This window comes from Salvelinus sp. IW2-2015, linkage group LG30, assembly GCF_002910315.2.
Source record: "Salvelinus sp. IW2-2015 linkage group LG30, ASM291031v2, whole genome shotgun sequence".
NCBI lineage: Eukaryota > Metazoa > Chordata > Actinopteri > Salmoniformes > Salmonidae > Salvelinus > Salvelinus sp. IW2-2015.
Window position 1 is genome coordinate 15,548,847 of NC_036869.1, and position 26,294 is coordinate 15,575,140.

The 26,294-nt window shown below is 40.5% G+C and overlaps 2 protein-coding genes across 6 annotated transcripts in view; one reads left to right on the forward strand and one right to left on the reverse strand.

The window, feature by feature from the left end:
- LOC111955056 (semaphorin-4A) overlaps positions 1-14,502 on the reverse strand; it is a 49,371-nt gene extending 34,869 nt beyond the window's left edge. For 2 of the 5 annotated variants that reach the window (XM_023975112.2, XM_023975108.2), the window contains exon 1: positions 12,079-12,342. The gene's annotated coding sequence lies outside the window, so the exon portion shown is untranslated. Of the gene's footprint in view, positions 1-12,048; positions 12,343-13,115; positions 13,209-14,438 lie in introns of those variants that run through there. The other 3 variants (XM_023975111.2, XM_023975110.2, XM_023975109.2) reach the window with 3 other exon arrangements.
- Positions 14,503-17,960: 3,458 nt separating this feature from the next.
- Positions 17,961-26,294, forward strand: part of LOC111954906 (uncharacterized) — a 9,852-nt gene continuing 1,518 nt past the window's right edge. Inside the window, exons 1-6 of the mRNA XM_023974821.2 lie at positions 17,961-20,312; positions 24,277-24,597; positions 24,728-24,826; positions 25,519-25,549; positions 25,634-25,674; positions 26,062-26,105. Of these exons, the coding sequence (XP_023830589.1) occupies positions 19,949-20,312; positions 24,277-24,597; positions 24,728-24,826; positions 25,519-25,549; positions 25,634-25,674; positions 26,062-26,105 (900 nt within the window). The 5' untranslated portion in view covers positions 17,961-19,948. The remainder of the gene's footprint in view (positions 20,313-24,276; positions 24,598-24,727; positions 24,827-25,518; positions 25,550-25,633; positions 25,675-26,061; positions 26,106-26,294) is intronic.

Genomic DNA, 26,294 nt, shown 5'->3' on the forward strand with positions numbered 1-26,294 from the left:
TCCCCAATGATCCATCGCAACGTTTCAATTCTCAAAAGTATATCTGCCCTTGCGAATGTTGACTCTACTCTGAGGCACAACGATCAGATTGAACATGGTGAGATTGTAGAGTCCTCAATTGATCGCTGTAAAATCACCTAAATGTGAAGTGCACTAACTAGCTACGTTACATGCTGATATTGTCTTTGATATTATTGTGTAGCTACGTTTGCAAGCTAGCGACTCAGATTTACAATGATTTTCCATGTTGCTACCAACCTTATTATAACGTAAAAATAAAGTAATAAAATCCCAAAAAATATTGTTCTCACAGTGTTATTTAACACTGTGCTTCAGAAGGTTGAAGGCAAATGCAATTTATGCAATATGTTCACGTCTTATGATATTCTTGGTCAAAATCATTTTAGAATATATTTACTACTAAATTCTATACATTTTCGAATATTGTTGAATTCCGTTTTAATGTCTGGATTCCGTGATTCCGTCCGCGTTCTCGACATCCAGGATTTTATAGGGCCCTACTTAAGTACGCTCTACATGGCGAGGAGCCCCCATAACGCCATAGACGGTGCCAACTCGGTGTTGGGTCAATAGGCCAATCAAGAACAGAGTCCACCCCTGTCAGAGTGACATAACAGGATTACACAGATGCTGTAGGCATGAGGATTAGCACAGATATGTCAGCCTTTACCTGTGGCAATGAGGACAGGTTGAAGTCTCAGGCTGTCTAGACAGAAGCACCTCGCCAACAGATCTCATCATTAATCGGAGTAATCGTTCCAAGTCAATCTACTGGAACTATAAATATACCTGCCATTCATCTGTCTTGCCACAACCCTTTTGGAGAATATAACTCAAATAAGTCTAATATAAAATGTACAATATTTTCACAACATCTACTACAACAGCCATTTGTCCAAAATGTGAACAAGCATAGCCTAATTAGCCTACTCTTGGAACATACACATTCCACAGCAGGTATGTCCTTGGTTAGTTTGTCTTTTCTTATTTCACCTTTATATAAAGTACATTCACCTATGTCAGGGTGACCCATCTTCTGGGGGTTTCAGAGTTTCCTTCTGTAGAATGAAAACATCCAATTCAGGAGCTCCTAATCTCCCTATTCCAGCAAAACAAAAAAACACATCTCAAACATTCATTCACCAAGGGGTTCAAAGTTCAGAGAGCAGAGCCTGTTTGAGATCTCCTTGGTGGTCAGTCTTTGCCTCTCCAAGCTTCTCCAATTGTCTCCACCCTGGTTTCTCTCGCAGTGTCAATCTCTCTTTCTCCCTTTCAGTTTCTCTCTCCCTCACCCTGTTTCTACCTTTCTGGGCAGTGTTGTGAAGGATGCTGGTAACTTGTAGGGCGAGATGTGCTCAGGCGATGCTGCATTCCTGCAGGGCACTAATAGAAAACAGAGCGTTGTCTGGGGGATCTTACAATTATTAGGGACCAGCTTTTGCAGAACCGGTTTTTCAGGCTTGGTAGACCAGGTTACATCACTGGAAAATCTGCCTGGTTTTTCCATCACCTAGATTGAGCCTGTAAACTGGGTCAGTGGTTCCCAACAGTTTTCATTTACTGTACCACCAACTGAATTTGACTCTGCCTGGAGTACCCACTATTGTGCATTTTACCAGTAAGTCTAATGAGTCTTCTCAAGTACCCCCTGTGGCTAGACCACATACCCCCAGGGGTCCTAGTACCCCTGGTTGGGAACCACTGATCTGGGATATGCACACATTGATGACATTGAGCGTTAACTTAATGTACATGCATTGAGTTATTATACTTGGGTGATAAAGTATAAAAACTCACTGGAATCATTAAGACTACTAGTCCATGAACATCAGAATAAGAAGGATTAGGTACGCCAGCATGTCCATGTGACACCTCCAGCGTGACAAACATGTGACGAGATGAGCCCTGCTGTCACTATAACCCACATAGCTCAAAGATCTCTGGGTCGTTCCTAGTGTTGTCACCAATGTTCCCTCTAAGCTGCGTGTGTGTGTGTGCGCTAGCCCCGAGACTGCCATGCAGCTCCCCGGACTGCCACAGAGAAATATACGCCCACAGAGAGAGATTGAACTTCACCCAACTTTCTTGAGCAGTGGCCAACAACCGGTCGATCTCCAAGCCATTCCTATTCGATTGGGGGGACAGGGGGGGGCTGTTGGCAGTAGGTGCACCCATTCAGCTGCACTGCACGCTGGGTCGGCAAACAGTTGCCATTTTGAACCATGTCATGTGTCTGAAGGTACAAACTCTGCCTTCCCGGCGGGCCCAAAGAGGAAATCAAGAGCACTATAGGCCTACTGCTGGCCAATCGAATGGCTCGGAATACAGTGTCTGCAGCCACGTAGCAGCCATAAAAGAAAGCTACAGAAAAGTTGATACTGTGAGAATTCAAAATGTTTAAAACCATGACAAGAGAAAACTGTCAACACATATGGCAAAGAGATGCTGTTATTATGAGTGAGTTCATGTTTAAACTTCTTACTCAGCACTGTCAACACCCATTTCCACTCAGCGCTACGACAAGCAGTGCAGCAGTAATGGATAAGCAGGAAAGTGCATCTATAGGCTTGCATTGTTATTATTAGCAGCTTGGGTCTTCTTTAATATAGAGGAATATTTCACTTTCTCTGTCTGGTCACAGGAGTAACAACATGAATTTGTGCATGATGCGGTGCGACTCGAGTTTCACTAGCAGCTGGAGGACTGTGTACCTTTTTGGTCAGTGTCAGTAGAGTAAAGGGAGAGTGGAGGGATGTTGAGAGGCGGACCCTCAGTCTGCTGCTTTCTCCCTCTGCTGAGACTGACCAACAGATGCAGGCACCATCAGCCCAGTAAAATAAAAAGCAAATGATTTTAAAAAGTATGAATGAGCAATGCCCCAAACAATGCTTTGGCATGGCAAGTTAAGCAAAACAAATCTGATCGTAGATAAATATCGGCTTGCATTTTGACTCAGTGATCTTGACTCAGAAGAGGTTGGTGACCACTGTTCTAGAGATTTCCCTGTTAACACCATCAACGTTTCTTTTTACTGTGGCAAATGTGATAGAATCAACACAATAATAGCCACTTCAATGCAAAAGACCAAAACAAACTATTCAAAGAGATTTTTTTGTAGGCAGAACGCATCGGAGTAGGATTCTATTACATTGACACCCACTACTCAGCCCTTACTCTACACATACCGGTGCGGCATAAACAGTCATGGCTGCAATAGGCCTATATGCAACTGTAAACTCGGTGGTTCGAGCCCTGAATGCTGATTGGCTGACAGCCGTGGTATATCAGACCGTATACCACAGGTATGACAAAACATTTATTTTTACTGCTCTAATTACATTGGTAACCAGTTTATAATAGCAATAAGAAACCTTGGGGGTTTGTGGTATGTGGCCACTATACCACAGCTACGGGCTGTATCCAGGCTCTCCGCATTGCGTTGTGCATAAGAACATCCCTTAGCCGTGGTATATTGGCCATATACCTTACCCCCTCATGCCTTATTGCTTAAATAGACCATTGCCATATGGATCTGTGCCATTTACTTTGAACTGGAATGTGTTTACAGCATGAACGGTCATGAGTAGATGCGCTTGTTTTGAGATCAACGCGAGAGCTGCATGTAGCCACGTGTGCACACTGTTTATATCCTTTGCTCATTAGTGAGTTTTTAGCCCAGTTATAGATCATTTGTAGTCAGCAATAGGAGAGTGATTGCTTCCTACAAAGGCACAAAACGAGTACATTTCTAGACATCTTTGAAAAGAGAGTCATGTGAAGAGTATTCTTTTGGTCTTAAAGGTGCAGTGTTGCATTTTGAGACAGGCTTGAATACGCTAAGTCGCCAATAGGCAAGAGGATACAGATTCTCTGTAATAAATGGTATGCCAGTGGCTATCAAAAGGTGAGCATTTACCCACTGAAGTCGGTTACGAGGTAATCTCCTCCTATGGATTCAGGACATGCATTGGTTGTCTAACTCACTAATAATCCCCAGTTTACAATTGGCTCATTCATCCCCCTCCTCTCCCCTGTAACTATTCCCCAGGTCGTTGCTGCAAATGAGAATGTGTTCTCAGTCAACTTACCTGGTAAAATAACGGTAAAAAAAAAACCTCCAAAAATAAATAAAAAATAAAAAAAGATAAAAAAATACAAACAAAAAAATACAAAAAAATGGCCTGGTACTCAAAGATCTATTGTCCTTCTAACCACTGACATCAAGTCTGGGGGAAAAAACTGAAATAGAATAATGATTGTGCCATTCGTTATACAATACATAGCTTACAGCAAATTACGCACAGCAGAAAATCGTGTAAAATTGTTTTTATATAAGATGTCTTTAATTGTTCTAGCCTATATTCCAAAATTAAACAAATTCTAGTCTTTGAACGTGGAAGGTATTATGAATACTGGATGGACTGGTTACCTTGTGGTACACTCCAAAGTTTTTATCAATGAGTCTGGGAGAGAACCTATGGGCCTAGGCGATGCTGTTGGTTCATTGATTGTGCAGGGCGGCTTACAGAGTTAGCCTACAATAGTGAATTTGTATTGATATTTAATAGCCTAGTAATATGACATGTTTTAATATTTTCATAATTAATAGGGTGACACATTAGGATACCTTTAGCTACAGAATCTCTCACTACCGTCCGTATGGAATATCACCTGTCGTGCAGCGAGAGGCTGCATGCTCCTCAAACAGAAGTGGAATAGTGGAGTGGAATAACCGGAGTAGCCTACCCAAAAGAAAAGGGGGATAGCGGCCTCAAGCGCATAGGTGGATGACATGTCTTTTTTCCTCTGACCCTGCTCAATTGATAATGGGTCATTCTAAATCGAGATAAAATTGGAATAGTCTGAAGGATGGAAATATGATCGCTTGAGAGAACAGTGTGTAAGGCAAGGAACAGAGCACTTTTTCTGCGACTTTCTCAAATAATCAGTAGTCTATAATCCAGGCTTGCTGTAGTCGCACCGTGCAGCCCAGATACAGTGCCTTCAGAAAGTATTCAGACCCCTTGACTTGTTCCACATTTTGGTAAGTAACAGCCTTATTCTAAAATAGATTAAATTGTTTTGTTTCTACATCAATCTACACACAATACCTCATAATGACAAAGCAAAAAACTGGTTTTTAGAAATGTTTGCTAATAAAACGTTAAAAAAATGACATTTTACATTTACATAAATATTCAGACCTGCTGTGCGTAACCCTTTACTCAGTACTTTGTTGAAGCACCTTTGGCAGCGATTACAGCATTGATTCTTCTTAGGTATGACGCTACAAGTTTGGCACACCTGTATTTGGGGAGTTTCTCCCATTATTCTCTACATATCCTCTCAAGCTCTGTTAGGTTGGCTGGGGAGTTTTGCTGCACAGCTAATTCCAGGTCTTTCCAGAGATGTTCGATCAGATTCAAGTCCGGGCTCTGGCTGGGCCACTACATTTTACATTTACATTTAAGTCATTTAGCAGACGCTCTTATCCAGAGCGACTTACAAATTGGTGCATTCACCTTATGACATCCAGTGGAACAGCCACTTTACAACAGTGCATCTAAATCTTTTAAGGGGGGGGGGTCAGAAGGATTACTTTATCCTATCCTAGGTATTCCTTAAAGAGGTGGGGTTTCAGGTGTCTCCGGAAGGTGGTGATTGACTCCGCTGTCCTGGCGTCGTGAGGGAGTTTGTTCACCATTGGGGGGCCGAGGCAGCGAACAGTTTTGACTGGGCTGAGCGGGAACTGTACTTCCTCAGTGGTAGGGAGGCGAGCAGGCCAGAGGTGGATGAACGCAGTGCCCTTGTTTGGGTGTAGGCCTGATCAGAGCCTGGAGGTACTGAGGTGCCGTTCCCCTCACAGCTCCGTAGGCAAGCACCATGGTCTTGTAGCGGATGCGAGCTTCAACTGGAAGCCAGTGGAGGAGAGCGGAGGAGCGGGGTGACGTGAGAGAACTTGGGAAGGTTGAACACCAGACGGGCTGCGGCGTTCTGGATGAGTTGTAGGGGTTTAATGGCACAGGCAGGGTAGCCCAGCCAACAGCGAGTTGCAGTAATCCAGACGGGAGATGACAAGTGCCTGGATTAGGACCTGCGCCGCTTCCTGTGTGAGGCAGGGTCGTACTCTGCGGATGTTGTAGAGCATGAACCTACAGGAACGGGCCACCGCCTTGATGTTAGTTGAGAACGACAGGGTGTTGTCCAGGATCACGCCAAGGTTCTTAGCTCAAGGACATTCAGAGACTTGTCCCGATACCACTTCTGCGTTGTCTTGGATGTGCGTTTAGGGTCGTTGTCCTGTTGGAAGTTGAACCTACGCCTTATTACGGATCTCTCTGTACTTTGCTCTTTTCATCTATCCCTCTATCCTGACTAGTCTCCCAGTCCCTGCTGCTGACAAATATCCCCATAGCATGATGCTGCCACCACCATGCTTCACTGTAGAGATGGTGCCAGGTTTCCTCCAGATGTGATGCTTGTCATTCAGGCCAAATAGTTAGTTTCATCAGATCAGAGAATCTTGTTTCTCATGGTCTGAGAGTCTTTAGGTGCCTTTTGGCAAACTCCAAGCGGGCTGTCACGTGCCTTTTACTGAGGAGTGGCTTCCGTCTGGCCACTCTACCATAAAGGCCTGATTGGTGGAGTGTTGCAAAGATGGGAGAACCTTCCAGAAGGACAACCATCTCCACAGTGGAACTCTGGAGCTCTGTCAGAGTGACCATCAGGTTCTTGGTTACCTCCTTCACCAAAGCCCTTCTCCCCCAATTGCTCTGTTTGGCCAGGCGGCCAGCTCCGGGAAGAGTTTTGGTGGTTCAAAACTTCTTCCATTTAAGAATGATGGAGGCCACTGTGTTCTTGGGAAGCTTCAATACTGCAGACATGTTCTGGTACACTTCCCCAGATCGCTGCCTCGACACAATGCTGTCTCAGAGCTCTACGGACAATTCCCTTGACCTCATGGCTTGGTTTTTACTCTGACATGCACTGTCAACAGTAGGACCTTATATAGACAGGTGCATGCCTTTTCAAATCCTGTCCAATCAATTGAATTTACCACAGGTGGACTCCACCTGGACTCCAATCAAGTTGTAAAAACATCAAGGATAATGAATGGAAACTGGATGCACCTGAGCTAAATTTCGAATCTCATAGGTCTGTTATTTGATTTTTTTTATTTTTTTTTGCAAAGAAATCTAAAAAACAGTTTTCGCTTTGTCATTATGGGTTATTGTGTGTAGATTGCTGAGGATTTTTTCCCCCTCATTTAATCAATTTTAGAATACGGCTGTAACGTAACAAAATGTGGAAAAGGTTAAGGAGTCTGAATACTTTCCGAAGGCACTGTATGTTTTGATTTCTAAGACATTCTAACATGCTGACCACACCGCTCACATACATGTTATTCAATCATTGAATCCACACTGCTCGCGAGCGTCTGCGTGGCCAAGCGCTAAAATAGAACTCGGTTCTATTTGTGTCATTTGATGCGCTGTAAGTCCTGCCTCTTCCATCTCCTCGTTGGGTTTCAGGAGCATATAACCCACGTGCCATCTCGTCATTAGTTTTGAGAAGCATATACCCACGTGGGTGATTGAAAGATGAACTGAGGTCCACACTCCAGCCCAGTTGGTTGTGGTAATGCACCTTAAAAAGGATCGGACCCTTTCTTCAATTTTCGCTTAAAATGACATACCAAATCTAACTGCCTGTAGCTCAGGACCTGAAGCAAGAATATGCATATTCTTGATACCATTTGAAAGGAAACGCTTTGACATTTGTGGAAAAGTGAAAGGAATGTAGGAGAATATAACACATTAGATCTGGTAAAAGATAATACAAAAAAATATTATAAATGTTTATTTTTTTAAATTATCATCTTTGAAATGCAAGAGAAAGGCTAACATATGACTTAGAAATCTAGGTGAAATGTAGATTTTGGCCACTAGATTGCAGTAGTGTATGTGCAAAGTTTTAGACTGATCCATTGAACCATTGCATTTTTGTTCAAAATGTTGCATCACGACTGCCCAAATGTTCATAACTGTGCACTCTCCTCAAACAATAGCATGGTGTTCTTTCACTGTAATAGCTACAGTAAATTGGACATTGCAGTTAGCTTAAATTCTTGTTAATCTTCCTGCCCATATTAGATATGTCTATGTCCTGGGAAATGTTCTTGTTACTTACAACCTCATGCTAATTACATTAGCCTACATTAGCTCAACCGTCACGCAGGGGGAAACACCGATCCTGTCGAGGTTAAAGTTAAACCGCCATATAAAGTCCAAAGGAGGAGAAGAAGCCTGGAGAGATCACTAGAAACAAACTTGGTTTAACGTTACCCTTTTATCTGTGGATTAATTGTCCTAGAGGACCTTGTGCATTTCAGGTAAAATAACAACCCAATGTTTATATCCCAGGACAAATTAGCTAGCAACAGCAAGCTAGCTAGCTATTGCCATAAATGTGTAATACTTTTCGACCTGTCCCCAAATTAATATAGTTGGTTCTGAGTTCGCTTTGATATTTCAACCTGCGTGTCCCGAGTGCGTCCGGGGTGGATTGACAAAAATCAACGTGCGGTCTGGTCAGCATGTAAGGTTTGTATCATTAACAACTAGAGTTATTTGGCAAATTTAAGTCTAGCATAGCCTATAGAACCTGTTTCAAATAATCCCCTTTACACTCAACCTAGCATTCATATGCGCACTCGCATATGTGAAAAATATCCTTTCAATTTTATTCAGCTAAGTTCAATTATATTCTTCTTACTATAAATTCATATAAAATAATGACACATCTTGTCTGCTAAATGAACAAGCCTGTTGCATGTGGCATAGCCAGATAACATACAATAAATAGGCCAACCAATATTCTGTTAATCTGAAATACATTTTCTTCATATCATGTTTCTTTAGACCTGCCTAAAACAAACAATGGATTTACTATGGTATATATTCAATTGATTTATTATACTTTTTTAAATGCAGATGTTCCAAAGGCACGAAGCAGCGGCTTGTACGCAGCTTGTATGTGTGGAGGTCTGGAGTTGCGAAACATGTTTATGTTCATTAACTGTCAATTACCCTTGAGACAGGCAGTCTTTCGCATGACAAAATGTCATGACCTCTATAGCCCTAGGTAGGGGTAACCCCAGCTGCAAAGAAAGAGAAGACAAGAAAGAAAGAGAAGACTTGTGTGTGTGTGTCTGTGTGTCATATATATATATATGGCATCGAGAGAGTGGACAGAGAGAGCGCGTGAAAAGCGAGAGGAAAGTCTCCTGGAATGGCTCAGGGAAGGCTTTGATCCCCTAGGCCCCTGTGGGGTTTCCATGACTACAGCAGATCTGACCAGCCCAGAGCATGAAAGGTGAGGAGGAAGAACTCTACAAACCGTTCATGTCCGGAAGTAATTTAGCCATTGGCGCGCTGTAGAGTTGCTATTTCTCGGGTTGACGTGTCAATTGACTTGTAACTTGACATTCCTTAATTACTCATTATACTAACAAAGTCAGATTTAAAGTGGAACTGACAGCTTTTTAGCAACAAGAAATCAGATTTTAATACATTCATATACACCCACATTCTGGGGCTCCCGAGTGGCGCAGCGGTCTAAGGCACTGCATCACAGTGCTTGAGGTGTCACTACAGAACAACCTGGTTCGAATCCAGGCTGTATCACAACCGGCCGTGATTGGGAGTCCCATAGGGCGGCGCACAATTGGCCCAGCGTTGTCCGGGTTTGGCCGGTGTAGGCTGTCATTGTAAATAAGAATTTGTTCTTAACTGACGTGCCTAGTTAAATAAAAAAATCATATGGCCATTTTCATACTCTACTTCAATCCCAAACATTCATATAAGTAATTTGTGAAAATTCTATAGCAATATAGAGTTATAAATCGGCTGTGCGTTTGGACAATTAATAGACACTGCACCAAATAAACCATAATAAAAACATCCGTCTTGTCCAGGACCGAACTCTACACAGCAATAGCCAATCAGAGCTACATTAGGCCTATATGAAAATAAGCCATTTTCCACACAGGCCTGCCATCATTCACTTTAAACTGGGCTGCGTGTTTACAGGCAGCAGTAACAGCGTGACTTTACATCATTAAAAAGCATTCGCCAAAAGCCACACAATACACCTGAATGGATTTCTGCAAATATGCAAATTCCACAGGAGTCCTCTTAGATTTGGGAACTTTACAGTCTTATTGATCAAACAATGAGGTAGGCTCTCTCTGGCTCAGTTGCCTATGCACATCAACAACCAGATCAACTAATGTTAGCAAGAGTGAAATAGTGAGATGTTCACTAACAGGGATGTAAACAAATTTCTGCACAAAACTTGAGAAATGTGCTTTTTGTGTGTATGGAACATTTCTGGGATCTTTTATTTCAGCTCATGAAACATAGGACCAACACTTTACATATTGCATTTATAGCTAACATTAGGCTCCGTGTTTTTAGCTTGCTAAATAAATGAATACATAAATAGATAAGCTATCCTATTAGCCACGTTATGACTGACTTGTTATCATTGCCAATGCTAGTATGATTATATTGACATTCCCAGCCTTCATTACATTCAACCATTTTTGTCCAAAGTATTAAAACTGAAACAGTGCATCCCAATAGGCTTGAGGCAGCAAACAATGTACCAGACCAGCTGTGATTTACAACCTGATAGCATTATGTTAGTTCCACTTTAATCAACAAATACTATAGTCATTTAAAAAAAGGTTAATGATACAAGACTGTACATAGCTGACAGACTGCCTGGTGACAGGTGTGTGAATGAAGCATACAAAGCCTCTCTTAAAAAGAGACAAACCAGCAGATACCTGCACTTCTGCCCACCACACCCCTTTCTCTGCTATCAAACATTACTCATTGACTCATGATACAAAGATCTGAGGGAAAATCCCCCAATAATGAACAATAGTGTCAGATGAAAGGACTGGACAACGACTACCGACAGGTTATAAAGCATCAGCAAGCATGTCCTGAGGCTGAAGCAGAGTTCATGCAAGATAATTGTGCTGTGCACACTTTGGTTTCAAGAGCTGTGGAATTCCTCCTCAAAGGGCAGAAGCAATTGTTTGTGCCCCTTTGATGCACACTTCAACTATCTATCCAATTTTCCACCTCAGTAGGTAAGAGGAAGAAGACCCTCCCTCTCCATAAAGACAATAGTCAGTCAATTATGACTTCCTTGCCTTTATATTTGCAGCCCAGCCTGGCTTTCCCTTGGCATTAGGTCGGTCACAGAATAACAAAAAGGCATTCAAATCACTTTGTTACGCAGATATAGCCTATTCATGGGTATCCTGCATCTCTGTGCAGCAGTGGAATCAGGGGGGTAGACTCACGTTTGAGACCGAGTGTAGACAATCGTGACACGTTTCGCCATGTTATGCGTTTGGTTGGAAACGTTGCCGGGAAAACAGACAGGGCAAAGGTTATGTGCCAGTGAATATAGCTGATATTTTCACTGCTGATATTACTCAACACCCACAAACGTTGAATTCCTGAGGGAACGCTGGAAGCAAGTTGCATAACGTTACAATAACAACCAAGTACAAGAACATGGAAAACAGTCAATACATGCCACAGACAGAGGGAAGCACGTGTTTTCCCATATTCATCCCAGAATTGTTGCGTTCTCTACGTATATAGCGCGCAAAAGTCATTCAGAATCATTTGCAAAATACAAGCGTGCATTATCACACATGTGCATCGGTTTTGTTCCGGTTTTTTGTTCTGTAACGCAAATTACAGAAACATGTGCAGGCTGCCATGAGTATGCTGGCTATAACATGGGCTGTTTGCAATCAAAACACTCACTGAAAAAAAGAGTGAGCTAGCAAACGTTAGCAGGCTAACGACATTCTCGTTGTGCTGGTTGAAATGTGCTAATTTCAAGTGCATAACTAGCTATATAGCCTATATTTAACGTGTTGTGCAAACGAATTGAACAAAAGCTGCTAAAATGCCCTACTCGACACAGCGTTCTTACCCACATCTCAAAGTACAGAGGATTGTGTACCTTCACCGAGTGTTGGTGCTTATATTTCCCTCCCGTTGATCTAACCAGAGCGCCCTTGCGTTCAGGTAGACGGTCTGATTGTTGTAGAAGCCTACCTACGCCACTAAGGTAGCAAGCTCTCTTCTCGCTACGAACGAAATAAATCGTGCCCACAAGAGGAAACCTCTGACCGTAAACATTTGCTCATGGCGCTCCCAGATGAAAAACGCCTGTCTGCCTGGCCTGCTTTCTCCCATACAATTGTATTGCCCCTGTTCAGCGAAGTGAACACACACCGTTGATCAACAGATTGCTGTTAGTAGACTGATCTCTAGTGATCAACAGGCGCCATCTACAGGAGGAAAACCGATAAGACAACCAACATGTATTTTATCCTCTGCTGGTTTTAACACAATATTGTAGGCTATACGAACAAATCCACCATGTCGCTTGAGGTCACATCATTACATTTTCCCTTCATTACAATTCATGTTAACACATTTTTTTCAATGCCATTGTCAACTTAAAGCCCAATCTGGCTTTTACTGGCATCAACCACTACTAACTCAACTTCGGCAGAGCATTCTGGCAGACATATTACTTGACTATCCGTTTTTGGAAACAAAACAATGCCGATTATAAATAGGTCTACTGTAGGATATATTTGAATAGGTAGGCCTAGCCAAATTGAATTGATCAAAACCTAAAACTAAGATGGCCACTTGATATCTACAAAATGACAGAAAAGCATCTCATAGCCTAAGCTTTTAATTACAAATCAAACCATTGGGTAGGCTATTCACACATACCTTGCAGGTGAAACCATCTCACAGGTGATACCTGGATGAGTGTAGCCAATAACGTGCAAATAAATTACCTGTGATAAAGTAACATATTGTTAATCATTAGCTTGATATGCTGGACCAGCTTGCTGGGTATAAAACAAAACTTAACCTACACAGCACAGGATGCATAAACCCACAACATCTCCCTGCAACCCTGCGCCTCAGAGCTCATGACAGGTGCAGACATGTACCGTAGATAAAGAATCAGTTTACCTGGTCATGACTTGATCTTGCTCCCTCCACAGAATTTATCTTCAGTCAATCTCTCGCTGGTCAATTCTCTGGTGAAAATGATAGAAGGCCCTTCTTGTTGGGACGGGTTACAGAAGGTCATTAAGGAAAGGACAAGAGAAACGCTTATTATAACAGACCATCATTTTCTTCTCATGTAATCTAAACCAATTTGCCACCGCAGCCGCTATCTTGGATAGTCAGATGGGCGTTACGTGCCTATACCGGCGGCAATTTTGAACTAGGCAGTTTAACAACTGCTAAAACATATCAACGCTGAGAAAACCTCCAATGAAGAATTTCTCAAGGGATAATCGTGAGGACGAAACGGTTAGGGTAATAGGGGGTAACTAGCCCACACTAAGAACAATGTCTAATTGCTGACACAAAAAAAAGCAATGTTTGGAGAAAAATTGCTATGTGGATAAAGGTCATGTAAATAAATGGCTACAGTATTTTAGTTATTTCATGAAATGTTGTTTTTAGAAAAGGGGCGGTTTAAAGAAAAATAGCCCCACCCCTTTTTTTCTTTAGTAAGTAATACTTAAAAGCTAAGTCTAGTTGTCTTATTTTATTATTTAAATAAAATATGGGGGGGAAATGGTGTTGCACATGTCACCATTAATATCCGGACTATGAGGAGATTTGATGTAAAGTCCCCTTTAATTTTTTTACTCATCTGCACATTCATTTTCTTGTTCGATGTTTGTTGTTCCTTTCCCATACAATCCATTATGTACACTTGCACTAAATAGTATTTGAATAATGCAAGATTTTAGATCCCAGCAGTCTTTAAAATTACATTCAGGAGCAAAAGGTTTTCAATAGTTTTTAATTAATTAAAAACATTATTCATTGAAATATAATATTGGAATGGAATATAACATTTAATAACAATAACTTAACTAATTAATTCAGTGTAACATTGATGTGGCAACTCTCTTATGCTCTGCTATTGCACAATTCTAACTTGTACATAGGTAACAAATAAAGCTATCCCAAGTAAAATTGGAGCACAACTCAAGTTAGCATAAACTAGCGCTAACTGGCCTAGTCATTGTCTAAATGACAGGTAGAAACCCATTCATAACCATAAAGGGGCCAGTTACCCTCGAGTTTCCCTCAACACACTCATCCAACATATTACTACTTTCGTAAAAATTCATAAAAAATGTTCTCTCTAAACAAATTGATTATTTATCTTAAGGCTTTCCTACTTGTATATAAAAAAAAAATATATAGATCTAACTTCATTTGAATATATCTACAACTTTTTCTAAATTGAAATAAATTAGATCAACTTACCACACGCATTGTGTTGAAATATCTCCAAAATTTGTGATGACACAGGACATTTTTGGTTGAGCAAGAGTAGTGTCAGCCAGGGAAAGTGTTGGGGAAATTATTTGGCAATAGCTTGTGGTCTTAATGTGAATTACGGGGGGGGCTAGTTACCCCCTGAGGGCTAGTTACCCCCTAGTACTATATTATTGACACAACTCTTGCATCGCTTGTTTAGACTGTCCATTATTGGTTCCTTCTTAAACCGGTCTATTTTTTGTCATCTAAAGTATTGATCCTGACATTTAGGCTTTATTAGCTCGAGGGGTCCAGTTTTAGCCACAGTTATGTGTAGGCTAAAACACATGCGTAATTGCTGGTTTTGTACCGAGGTAAAATGTGTTTTATATTGGACATTCGGTGGATATTCGGTTTTCTCTCTCAATAGCTATTTAACTAAGTATGTCATGCCTATGAAGGATGCTATATTCTGAATCAGGGGTGGATGGAGAAAAATCCACGCTTTTTGTTGTTGTGTGTGTATATATATATATTTTTTTGTGTGAGTTTCAATCTTCAATAGCTCTTACACAAAGCATGCCATGACTATGATAGTTATATATTCTGAATCAGGGGAGGATGGAGAATTTTTGTTGTTTTTGTTCCATAACATTTTTCATAGCATTTTTTTTGGGGGGGGGGGGGTAATTTTATCCATCTTCCCCTGATTCAGAATATATCATTGTTCTAATCATGGCATGTTTTGTGTAAGAGCTACTGACTGAATAGTCACAGATTTTTCAATATACGGTGCATTCGGAAATCTATTATTATTATTAGTAGGAGTATTTCTTTTTAAGGTGTGAATTGTTCTCCATCCGCCCCTGTTTCAGAATATACCATACTCATAGTCATGGCATGCTTGGTTCAAAAGCTATTGACTGAATAGTCGCAGAATTTCCAATATACAGTGCATTCGGAAAGTATTCGTACTGCTTCATCTTTTCCGTATTGTGTTACATTACAGCCTTATTCTAAAATTGATTAAATGTGTTTTTCTCATCAATCTACACATATTACCCCATAATGACAAAGCAAAAACAGGTTTTTAGAATTTTTTGCACATTTCTTTTTCTTTCATAAATAAAAACAGAAATATCTTATTTACAGTACATAGGTATCCAGACCCTTTGCTATGAGACTCGAAATTGAGCTCAGGTGCATCTTGTTTCCATTGATCATCCTTGAGATGTTTCTACATGTAACGGCTGTCGTAGTCGTTCTCCTCCTCAGACGAGGAGGAGCATGGATCGGACCAAGATGCGGATTGGTAAGTATTCATATTTTAATGGGAAAACAACAAACACTACAAAATACAACAACCAACAAACGTGACTAACCTGAAACAGTCCTGTGTGGCCCAAACACTGACACAGGAACAAACACCCACAAAACACAGGTGAAACCCAGGCTGCCTAAGTATGATTCTCAATCAGGGACAACGATTGACAGCTGTCTCTGATTGAGAATCATACCAGGCCGAACACAAAATCCCAACATAGAAAATCAAACCTAGACCAACCCACCCAACTCACGCCCTGACCAACTAAAACAAATACAAAACAAAGGAAAACAGGTCAGGAACGTGACACTACAACTTGATTGGAATCCACCTGTAGTAAATTCAATTGATTGGAAATTATTTGGAAAGGCACACAGCTGTCTATATAAGGTCCTGCAGTTGACAGTACATGTCAGAGCAAAAACCAAGCCATGAGGTCGAAGGAATTGTCCGTAGAGCTCTGATACAGGATTGTGTCGAGGCAAAGATTTGGGGAAGGGTAGCAAAAAAAGTCTGCAGCATTGAAGGTCCCCAAGATACAGTGGCCTCCATCATTCTTAATTGGAAGAAGTTTGGACCACCAAGACTTCCTAGAGTTTGCCGCCCGGCCAAACTGAGCAATGTTGGGAGAAGGGCTTTGGTGAGGAAGGTAACCAAGAACCCAATGGTCACTCTGACAGAGCTCCAGCGTTCCTCTGTGGAGATGGGAGAACCTTCCAGAAGGACAACCATCTCTGCAACACTCCACCAATCGGGCCTTTATGGTAAAGTGGCCAGACAGAAGCCACTCCTCAGTAAAAGGCACATGACAGCCCGCTTTGAGTTTGCCAAAAGGCACCTAAAGACTCTCAGACCATGAGAAACAAGATTCTCTGATCTGATGAAAACAACTCTTTGGCCTGAATGAGCGTAACGTCTGGAGGAAACCTGGCACCATCCCTACAGTGAAGCATGGTGGTGGCAGCATCATGCTGTGGGGATATTTTTCAGCAGCAGGGACTGGAAGACTAGTCAGGATCGAGGGATAGATGAACAGAGCAAAGTACAGAGAGATCCTTGATGAAAACCTGCTCCAGAGCGCTTAGGTCCTCCGCCTGGGGGCGAAGGTTCACCTTCCAACAGGACAACAGACAAAACAACGCAGGAGTGGTTTCGGGACAAGTCTCTGAATGTCCTTGTGGCCCAGCCAGAGCCCGGACTTGAACATCTCTGGAGAGACCTGAAAATAGCTGTGCAGCAATGCTCCCCATCCAACCTGACAGAGCTTGAGAGGATCTGCGGAGAATCATGGGAGAAACTCCCCAAATACAGGTGGGAAAATCAGATTTTAGGCTCAGCAGCTACCTCGGAACAGCCCTTTGTGTGCATGGCAATGTTTCAAACTTTTGCAGGTCTTTACACCTTTTCTAAATATGCAAAATTGAGGGGTACGTGTATTGACAGCTCCTGCAGATATTGGTCCATAGCCTACACTATCTGACATGGTAAATAAACGGTACATGTTGCCATAACACATTATTCAATAGGCCTGCAAATCCAAACAATTGTTACAATCTTCAAGTAAATACCCTGTTATTAATGTAGCTAAGTAGGCTGTTGATTTATACGTTTATAATTTGTCTTTGATAGGATATAAGCCATGGTAGTGTCTTCCGACTGTCTGCGACTCGAGAGACCAGGTAAATGGTGGCCTAACCACCGTGCGTAAATGTTTAGCAAAAGAGGGCGCGAGGGCATTGGCTTTGAACGCGCTTGTTTGTGCCAATTGTGGGTCTATAATGCATTAGATCCATACACCAGGCTGTATCACAACCAGCTGTGATTTGGAGTACCATAGGGCAGCGCACAAGTGGCCCAGCGTCATTGTAAATAAGAATTTGTTCTTAACTGACTTGCCTAGTTAAATAAAGGTAAAAAACATGTATTTTTAAATAGATTGAAATATCTTCAAGTTCACCCCCAATCATTGTAAGTCCAAATGTTTTTTATTTTAATCTAATTCCTAACAACTAGAAGCATCTATGTGAATGTTATGGGGAAATTATTGGAGTTCACAGTTCAGCATCAGATTTAGTTAGTTTATTCATTTGACCATCTTTTTTTTTTTTTTTTAAACAAGCACGAGGATAACACAAAGTCTGGGACTTATTTCCTTTGTGGTCCTCTTGATCATTCATTCATCCGCCCAACACACTGCATTAAAGACTTGATGCAAAATATTAACTCTTGAAAGCCACAAACTCATAGCATAGTTGTGTTATAAATGCTGAAATTTTTCACCAAGACTGAGAACGTTTTTTTTTACGCATGATTGCAGCATCAACGCATTTAGCTCCATCGCCATGCCGTCTTTGCCTTTACCGTGAAGACAACATTCTCCGTTCGACATATTTTCAGTTTTACTTAGGTAATTTCCATTAATCTCTTATGTTTTAGCCTAAAACATTTTATTGTAATTTCATCAAACTCCTTTGGCGATTTCCGGACATATGTTCAGACTGACATGTTCAGCAATGAAAGCATTGTCATGCACACTCTCTCAGAGTTTCCATGAGCTTGGTGGTCTAGAAACCACAATGGTAAACAGGTAGTTTGTGTAGGCGCCGAGACAAGCAATTTTTCCTCGCTGGGTTGCAACGTCGCTTGCGCCCTTTGTGGTTAGATCAAGGCAAGCAACGTCAGAAATAAATGGCAGGAGTTTACGAACATAAGCATAAACACGGCTGAATATAATGTCACTCCGGCCATTCGATCTGTATGTAGCTCTTCGTTTTTTTGAATGAGAGGCAAGGCCTATTCAATACAATGTTGTTTTCCCCCACTTGAATATGAACTATAGCCGATTTAGTGTGTTCAAATTAAACATTGCAACTGTTGTTTTGTTATATAAGACAAAAATAAGCATTATGAAGCACGTAACTGTCTGTATTTGAATGTAGGCTATGTAATGTTTCTCTTAAACTTTTTTTGTTCTACTTTTTTCTCTATTCCCGTCTGGAAATAAAACAGCCTGTAATGCAAGTTTGTAAATTGGATTTGGCTTGGAATCATCATTAGTTGCATGCAGAGCCATGAATAAAGCTAATTATATTAAGTTCAGATAATTAGGCAATGTTAACAATTATAATAACTATATTATTATTATGTAACAATACTATATAGGCATACAGGCCTATACTAACGTTTTTAGTGATGCACAAACGTTTTTAGTGATGCATTGTTTAAAAACGAGGATCATTGATAAGATAAAATATAATGATGATGAAATAGCCTAATATTAATATTGAATTAAGACCATATCAAATAAAATTCACAAAAGGTAGTTCCCGGCCTGTACTACTTTACAGAAAACTAGGCCTATAATATGTTCTTAGAGTGAGAAAAAAAGGTAGGTCGGTGCAATCTTCTCAATCTTCTCGCATTCATTCGAAAAACATGTTTTGTTGTTGTCTTTGCTGGAATCTGAACTATCTTTTCTTGCTCACAGTTTGAGTTATAACGCAGGACTTTTCATGTGTTCATTTCCGGTGAGATGTTGTCACGGCGGTCTCGCTTTTTGAGATGTAGGCTAGGACTAGGGGCAAGACATCTTCATCTCGTAAAGGTTGCTCAACGGACTCAAAGTGATGATGCCCTTCAAATTTAGTGAACCTAAAATGCCAGGACCCCTGCTACTTCTGCTGTGCTGGAGCTATGTCTTGAAAGGCAAGTATGACACTATATTCTGCACACGTTGACAATGTGTCGATAATTAATGTAGAAAAGGTACATTCAGCTAGGCTAACTCATGATGACAGTGAGGACTTTAGACTGTTTCATCATTACTCTGAATAGGCCTACATTCATTTATTTCAAGAAATATCCACAGTATTCTAGTCGGCCTAGGTTATAACTTTTTCATGAACTTACTTACCTGTATGTGAGATGAAACAGTGATCTGAAATACAGTATGTCATTAAATCTATAACCTGTTTATAATGTAGTTTTGTTCATGTTATAATCAAGCAATTTCAACATAATTAACATATTAGGTTAGACAAAGCAGGCCTATAATATTCAATTTCGAAATATTTTTACAAGTGGACAGTGATTTAAGCTTTTTTTTCTGTTCAGCATCCATGCTTGGTATATTCATGTAAAAAAAAGTTAACAAAGTTATGAAAACGCACCAAACATGCTAAACAGTAATTAGATGAAATATGTTATATTCTTGTTATTCCTAATTCTGTTTTTAGCTACACACACATCAATTATAACCCAGACACCTGGAGTGGTGATGGTGAACGCTGGTGATACAGTGACCTTGAAATGCCATTTGAGTGAGATTATCACCTACTGCTTCTCTGTGAGTTGGATAAAAGTGGACCCCAGGACTGGAACACACAGCAGTACACACATAAAGGTTGATAACATTTCAAAGGACCAGGAACAGGACAACCTATGTTCTGTTACATTCACCAATGCAAAAGTGAACGACTCTGGCATGTACTACTGTTTGGCTGTTCACTCCAAAATGGTGTACACTGGCAATGGTTCTAAGGTTATTATTTTGACAGGTAATTTAATGTCTTGTATGTTCATATTTATTTACAAAGTTTACTAAACTAGAAAAAGATATTGTGCTAAAAAACTAAAATGTATATAATGATATAAACCTTTAAAAAATAAACACAAAACGGAATGTTAAATCTAAATTAAACAGTATATATATAGTACCAGACAAAAGTTTAGACACCTACTCTTTCCAGGGTTTTTCTTTATTTTGTGAAGATATCAAAACTATGAAGTAACACCTATGGAATCATGTATTAACCAAAAAAGTGTTAAACAAATCAAAATATATATTTGAGATTCTTCAAAGTAGCCACCCTTTGCCTTGATGACAGCTTTGCACACTCTTGGCATTCTCTCAGCCAGCTTAATGAGGTAGTCACCTGGAATGCACTTCAATTAACAGGTGTGCCTTGTTAAAAGTTTATTTGTGGAATTTCTTTCCTTTATGCGTTTGAGCCAATCAGTTGTCTTGTGACAAGGTAGGGGTGATATACAGAAGATAGCCCTATTTGGTAAAAGACCAGGTCCATATTATGGCAAGAACAGCTCAAATAAGCAAACAGAAACGATACTCCATTACTTTAAGACATGAAAAACTTTGAAAGTTTCTTCAAGTGCAGTCACAAAAACCATCAAGCGCTATGATGAAACTGGCTGTCATGAGGACCGCCACAGGAAAGGAAGACCCAGAGTTACCTCTGCTGCAGAGGATAAGTTCATTAGAGTTAACAGCACCTTAGATTGCAGCCCAAATAAATGCTTTGCAGAGTTCAAGGAACAGACCCATCTCAACATCAATTGTTCAGAGGAGACTGCGTGAATCAGCGATATGCCATCCCATCTGGTTAGCGTCATTTGTTTTTCAACAGGACAATGACCCAAAACACACCTCCAGGCTGTGTAAGTGCAATTTGACCAAGAAGGAGAGGGATGGTGCTGTATCAGATGACCTGGCCTCCACAATCACCTGCCCTCAACCCAATTGAGATAGTTTGGGATGAGTTGGACTGCAGATTAAAGAAAAATCATCCAACAAGTGCTCAGCATGTGTGGGAACTCCTTCAAGACTGTTTGAAAAGCATTCCTCATGAAACTAGTTGAGAGATGCCAAGAGTGTACAAAGCTGTCATCAAGGCAAAGGGTGGCTACTTTGAAGAATTTCAAATATAAAATATATTTTGATTTGTTTAACACTTTTTTGGTCACTACTTGATTCCATATGTGTCATTTCACAGTTTTGATTTCTTCTCTATTATTATAGATGTAGAAGGGGAAAAAAGAAATAAAGAAAAACACTTGAATGAGTAGCTGTGTCCAAACTTTTGATTGGTGCTATATATATCAGTTTCACAATTCTTGACATTTAATCCAAGTAAAAATTCCCTGTCTTAGGTCAACTAGGATCACCACTTTATTTTAAGAATGTGAAATGTCAGAATAATAGTTGAGAGAATTATTTATTTCAGCTTTTATTTCTTTCATCACATTCCCAGTGGGTCAGAAGTTTACATACACTCAATTAGTATTTGATAGCATTGCCTTTAAATTGTTCAACTTGGGTCAAACGTTCCGGGTAGACTTCCACAAGCTTCCCACAGTAAGTTGGGTTAATTTTGGCCCATTCCTCCTGACAGAGCTGGTGTAACGGAGTCAGGTTTGTAGGCCTCTTTGCTTGCACCCGCTTTTTCAGTTCTGCCACTCCAATACTTTAACTTTGTTGTCCTTATGCCATTTTGCCACAATTTTGGAAACATGTTTGATGTCATCGTCCATTTGGAAGACCCATTTGCGACCAAGCTTTAACTTCCTGACTGATGTCTTGAGATGTTGCTTCAATATATCCACATAATTTTCCTACCTCATGATGCCATCTATTTTGTGAAATGCACCAGTCCCTCCTGCAGCAAAGCACCCCCACAACATGATGCTGCCACCCCCGTGCTTCACGGTTGGGATGGTGTTCTTCGGGCTTGCAAGCCTCCCCCTTTTTCCTCCAAACATAACGATGGTCTTCATGGCCAAACATTTCAATTTTTGTTTCATCAGACCAGAGGACATTTCTCCAAAAAGTACAATCTTTGTCCCCATGTATAGTTGCAAACCGTAGTGTGGCTTTTTTATGGAGGTTTTGGAGCAGTGGCTTCTTCCTTGCTGAGCGGCCTTTCAGGTTATGTCGATATAGGACTTGTTTTACTGTGGATATAGATACTTTTGTACCGGTTTCCTCCAGCATCTTCACAAGGTCCTTTGCTGTTGTTCTGGGATTGATTTGCACTTTTCGCACCAAGGTACGTTCATCTCTAGGAGACAGAACGCAACTCCTTCCTGAGCGGTATGACGGCTGCGTGGTCCCATGGTGTTTATACTTGCGTACTGTTGTTTGTACTGATGAACGTGGTACCTTCAGGCGTTTGGAAATTGCTCCCAAGGATGAACCAGACTTCTGGAGGTCTTGACTGATTTCTTTAGATTCTCCCAGGATATCAAGCAAAGAGGCACTGAGTTTGAAGGTAGGCCTTGAAATACATCCACAGGTACACCTCCAATTGACTCAAATGATGTCAATTAGCCTATCAGAAGCTTCTACAGCCATGACATCACTTTCTGGAATTTTCCAAGCTGTTTAAAGGCACAGTCAATTTAGTGTATGTAAACTTCTGACCCACTGGAATTGTGATTAAGTGAAATAATCTGTCTGTAAACAATTGTTGGAAATATTACTTGTGTCATGCACAAAGTAGATGTCCTAACCGACTTGACAAAACTATAGTTTGTTAACAAGAAATTTGTGGAATGTTTTAGTGACTGGAACCTAAGTGTATGTAAACATCCGACTTCAACTGTATATACTACGTTTCAAAAGTTTGTGGTCACTTAGAAATGTCCTTGTTTTTGAAAGAAAACCACTTTTCTGTCCTTTAAAATAACATCAAATTGATCAGAAATACAGTGTAGACATGTCAACAGTGAAGAGGCGTCTCCGGGGATGCTAGCCTTCTAGGCAGAGTTCCTCTGTCCAGAGTCTGTGTTTTTTTGCCCATCTTAACTTTTATTTTTATTGGCCAGTCTGAGATCTGGTTTTTTCTTTGCAACATCCCTGAGTTGCCTCTTCACTGTTGACGTTGAGACTGGTGTTTTGCGGGTACTATTTAATGAAGCTGCCAGTTGAGGAGTTGTGAGTTGTCTGTTTCTCAAACTAGATACTCTAATGTACTTGTCCTCTTCATCAGTTGTGCACCGGGGCCTCCTACTCCTGTTTCTATTCTGGTTAGTGCCAGTTTCCGCTGTTCTGTGAAGGGACTAATACACAGCGTTATACGAAATCTTCAGTTTCTTGGCAATTTCTCACGTGGAATAGCCTTCATTTCTCAGAACAAGAATAGACTGATGAGTTTCAGAAGGAAGTACTTTGTTTCTGGGCATTTTGAGCCTGTAATCAAACCCACAAATGCTGATGCTCTAGATACTCAACTAGTCTAAAGAAGGCCAATTGTATTGCTTCTTTAACCAGTACAACAGTTTTCAACTGTGCTAACATAATTGCAAAAGTGTTTTCTGATGATCAATTAGGCTTCTTAAAATGAGAAACTTTGATTAGCTAACACAACGTGCCATTGGAACACAGGAGTGATGGTTGCTGATTGTGGGCCTCTGTATGCCTATGTAGATATTCCATTTAAAAAATCAGCCATTTCCAGCTACAATAGTCATTTACAACATTAACAATGTCTACACTGTATTTCTGATCAATTAGATGTTATTTTAATGGACTAAACATGTGCTTTTCTTTTAAAAAACAAGACATTTCGAAGTGACCCCAAACTTTTGAACTGTAGTGTACTGTATGTTCTTTGATAATAAATCCAGTCATAGTTTTATTTTAAATAACCAGTTTACCAGGAGGAAAACCAAGTTGGTAATTCTTAATAATGTAATCGTTTAAAATGATGACCATTTTGTCCTTAGAGAGAGAAAGGGTAGGGAACAGCACTAAAGCCCCAACCATCCAAATCGTCTCTTCGCCAGAGGGTGACAGCTCCTTCATCCCTCTGCTGTGTTTGGTGTTGGAAGTGGTCCCGTCTCAGGTCCGTGTGTTCTGGCTCATAGACGGGAGAGAAGAGAGTGGACTCACTGACTCCACCTGGACAGACAACAGTGATTCAGCCACAGAGTTCACTAGGAACCAGATTATTTTCCAGGCAGAGGAGTGGAACAGACGAGCAGAGATTACATGTGTGGTGGAGTTTGAGGGGAAAAATATCACCAAAACACTGCTGCAGCACAATGGTAATTGCATGAGACCCAGATTTACTAAGCGTTTGCACCTGTTCTTTCAGTAAGGGATTTAACACTGAAAACAAAGATAAAACTTGAAACTATCTTTATTTAAACTTCTTTGTCTTTATTTTCACCATAGATTCCAATGCCATGTGCACAATGCTGATGTATGGGGCCTCTGCAGCTGCTCTCCTCACCATAATAGTTGCTGTCACTACTGCTGTGTGTCTGCACCGTGGTAAGATCAAATCAATGAATAATGGGCCAATACTGTATGAAACAAATACCAAATGATCTTGTGCAAGACAATTTATACCATAGTACTCAGCAAAGGATGTTATGACCATTGTAATTTAGGGGACACACGCTCCATCAATTGGATACATTTGAAGGATATAAATGTACAAAGTGTAGTTTTTTTTATAACTTACTAGTGCCCACTGAAAAACACTAAGGGCATGTTGTGATGCCTATGGTCATGGGTAGTCATGTAGGTAAGCCAGTTCAGTGGTCAGACCTATATGGGTCAAGTTTTTTTGTTTTGTTACACCATAGAATACGTGGCTAAACATGGGAGAAATATTTTATTCCATTAGGCCATTTTCTGAGCAAATGGAATAAAAACGGATTTCGTAGGCCTATATTTTCTCTTGCACAGGAACGTTGAGAATTAAAATCTGTTGATAATTCTTGCCGTTGTTCCTCTTTCCCCTCTTTCACACAAGTCAGGCTCTCTGTAGTGGTTACAGTGACCTTTATGGCAAGTGTCTGCTACATTTAGACCGTTCTTTTGCAGTCTACTCCACCTGCTTCTGAGATCAGAGAGTCAATATTAACAAATGGCCATGGACAAAGAACATTATCACTGAATCATGAGGCTTTCTTCAACCTGGAAATTAAATGTGTTATTTTTATTGTTTTTTCCTATAGGGCATCCTGTGGTTATCGATGAAGATACAAGGTTTGTGTCTGACATTCAATCCAAAATTGGATTCTAGAAAAGCCTGTGACTGCTTGAGTGTGAAATCCTCTGTTTTAATTTCAGACAAAGAGGCACAGACACTGAGAACAGACAGGATCAATCTGGTAATTATTATCATTTTTTTCAATTTTAGGATTGATAAAATAGAAGGACTTTAGAAGGATTTCAAGATGGCTTTTATCAACTTGGAGGTATTTAGTGGCGGAAATGTTTTAGCGTTTTCATGATCTTTTGAACTATTCAGTTGAAATAGATTGAATGAATGAGCTTTAATTAAATATTATTTGTTCCCCAAATTGCTCAAAATAAATCATAGAGAAACACATTGTAGCACTTTGAAACACATTGTAGCACTTTGAGACACCCTTAGTTTTCACAGCGTCTCTTGACGGAGTATGCAGGGTTGGTTGATTCCAAGTCTTTTTGAAGTAGTTTGTCGGTGGATGTCATGGCTGCATTGGTGTTTATGTTCTGAGTTTTGACGTTTGCAGGGAGACGCGGAGAAGCAAGAAGGGCAGTTAGATCATCGTTCTCTGTAAGTAGCTATTGTATTTGGGTTAAACTACCATTTTTGGTCGTGCTAAAAAAAAAATATGTTGCATGATTTTATAATCCATTGCCATGCTATCAGATTTTCTCACATAGTAAAGGTGGTGGAACTCATTTTTCATCTCCATTTCGGCCCAATTTAACTCTTGGGGCCGGTTTACTGGGAATAGATTAA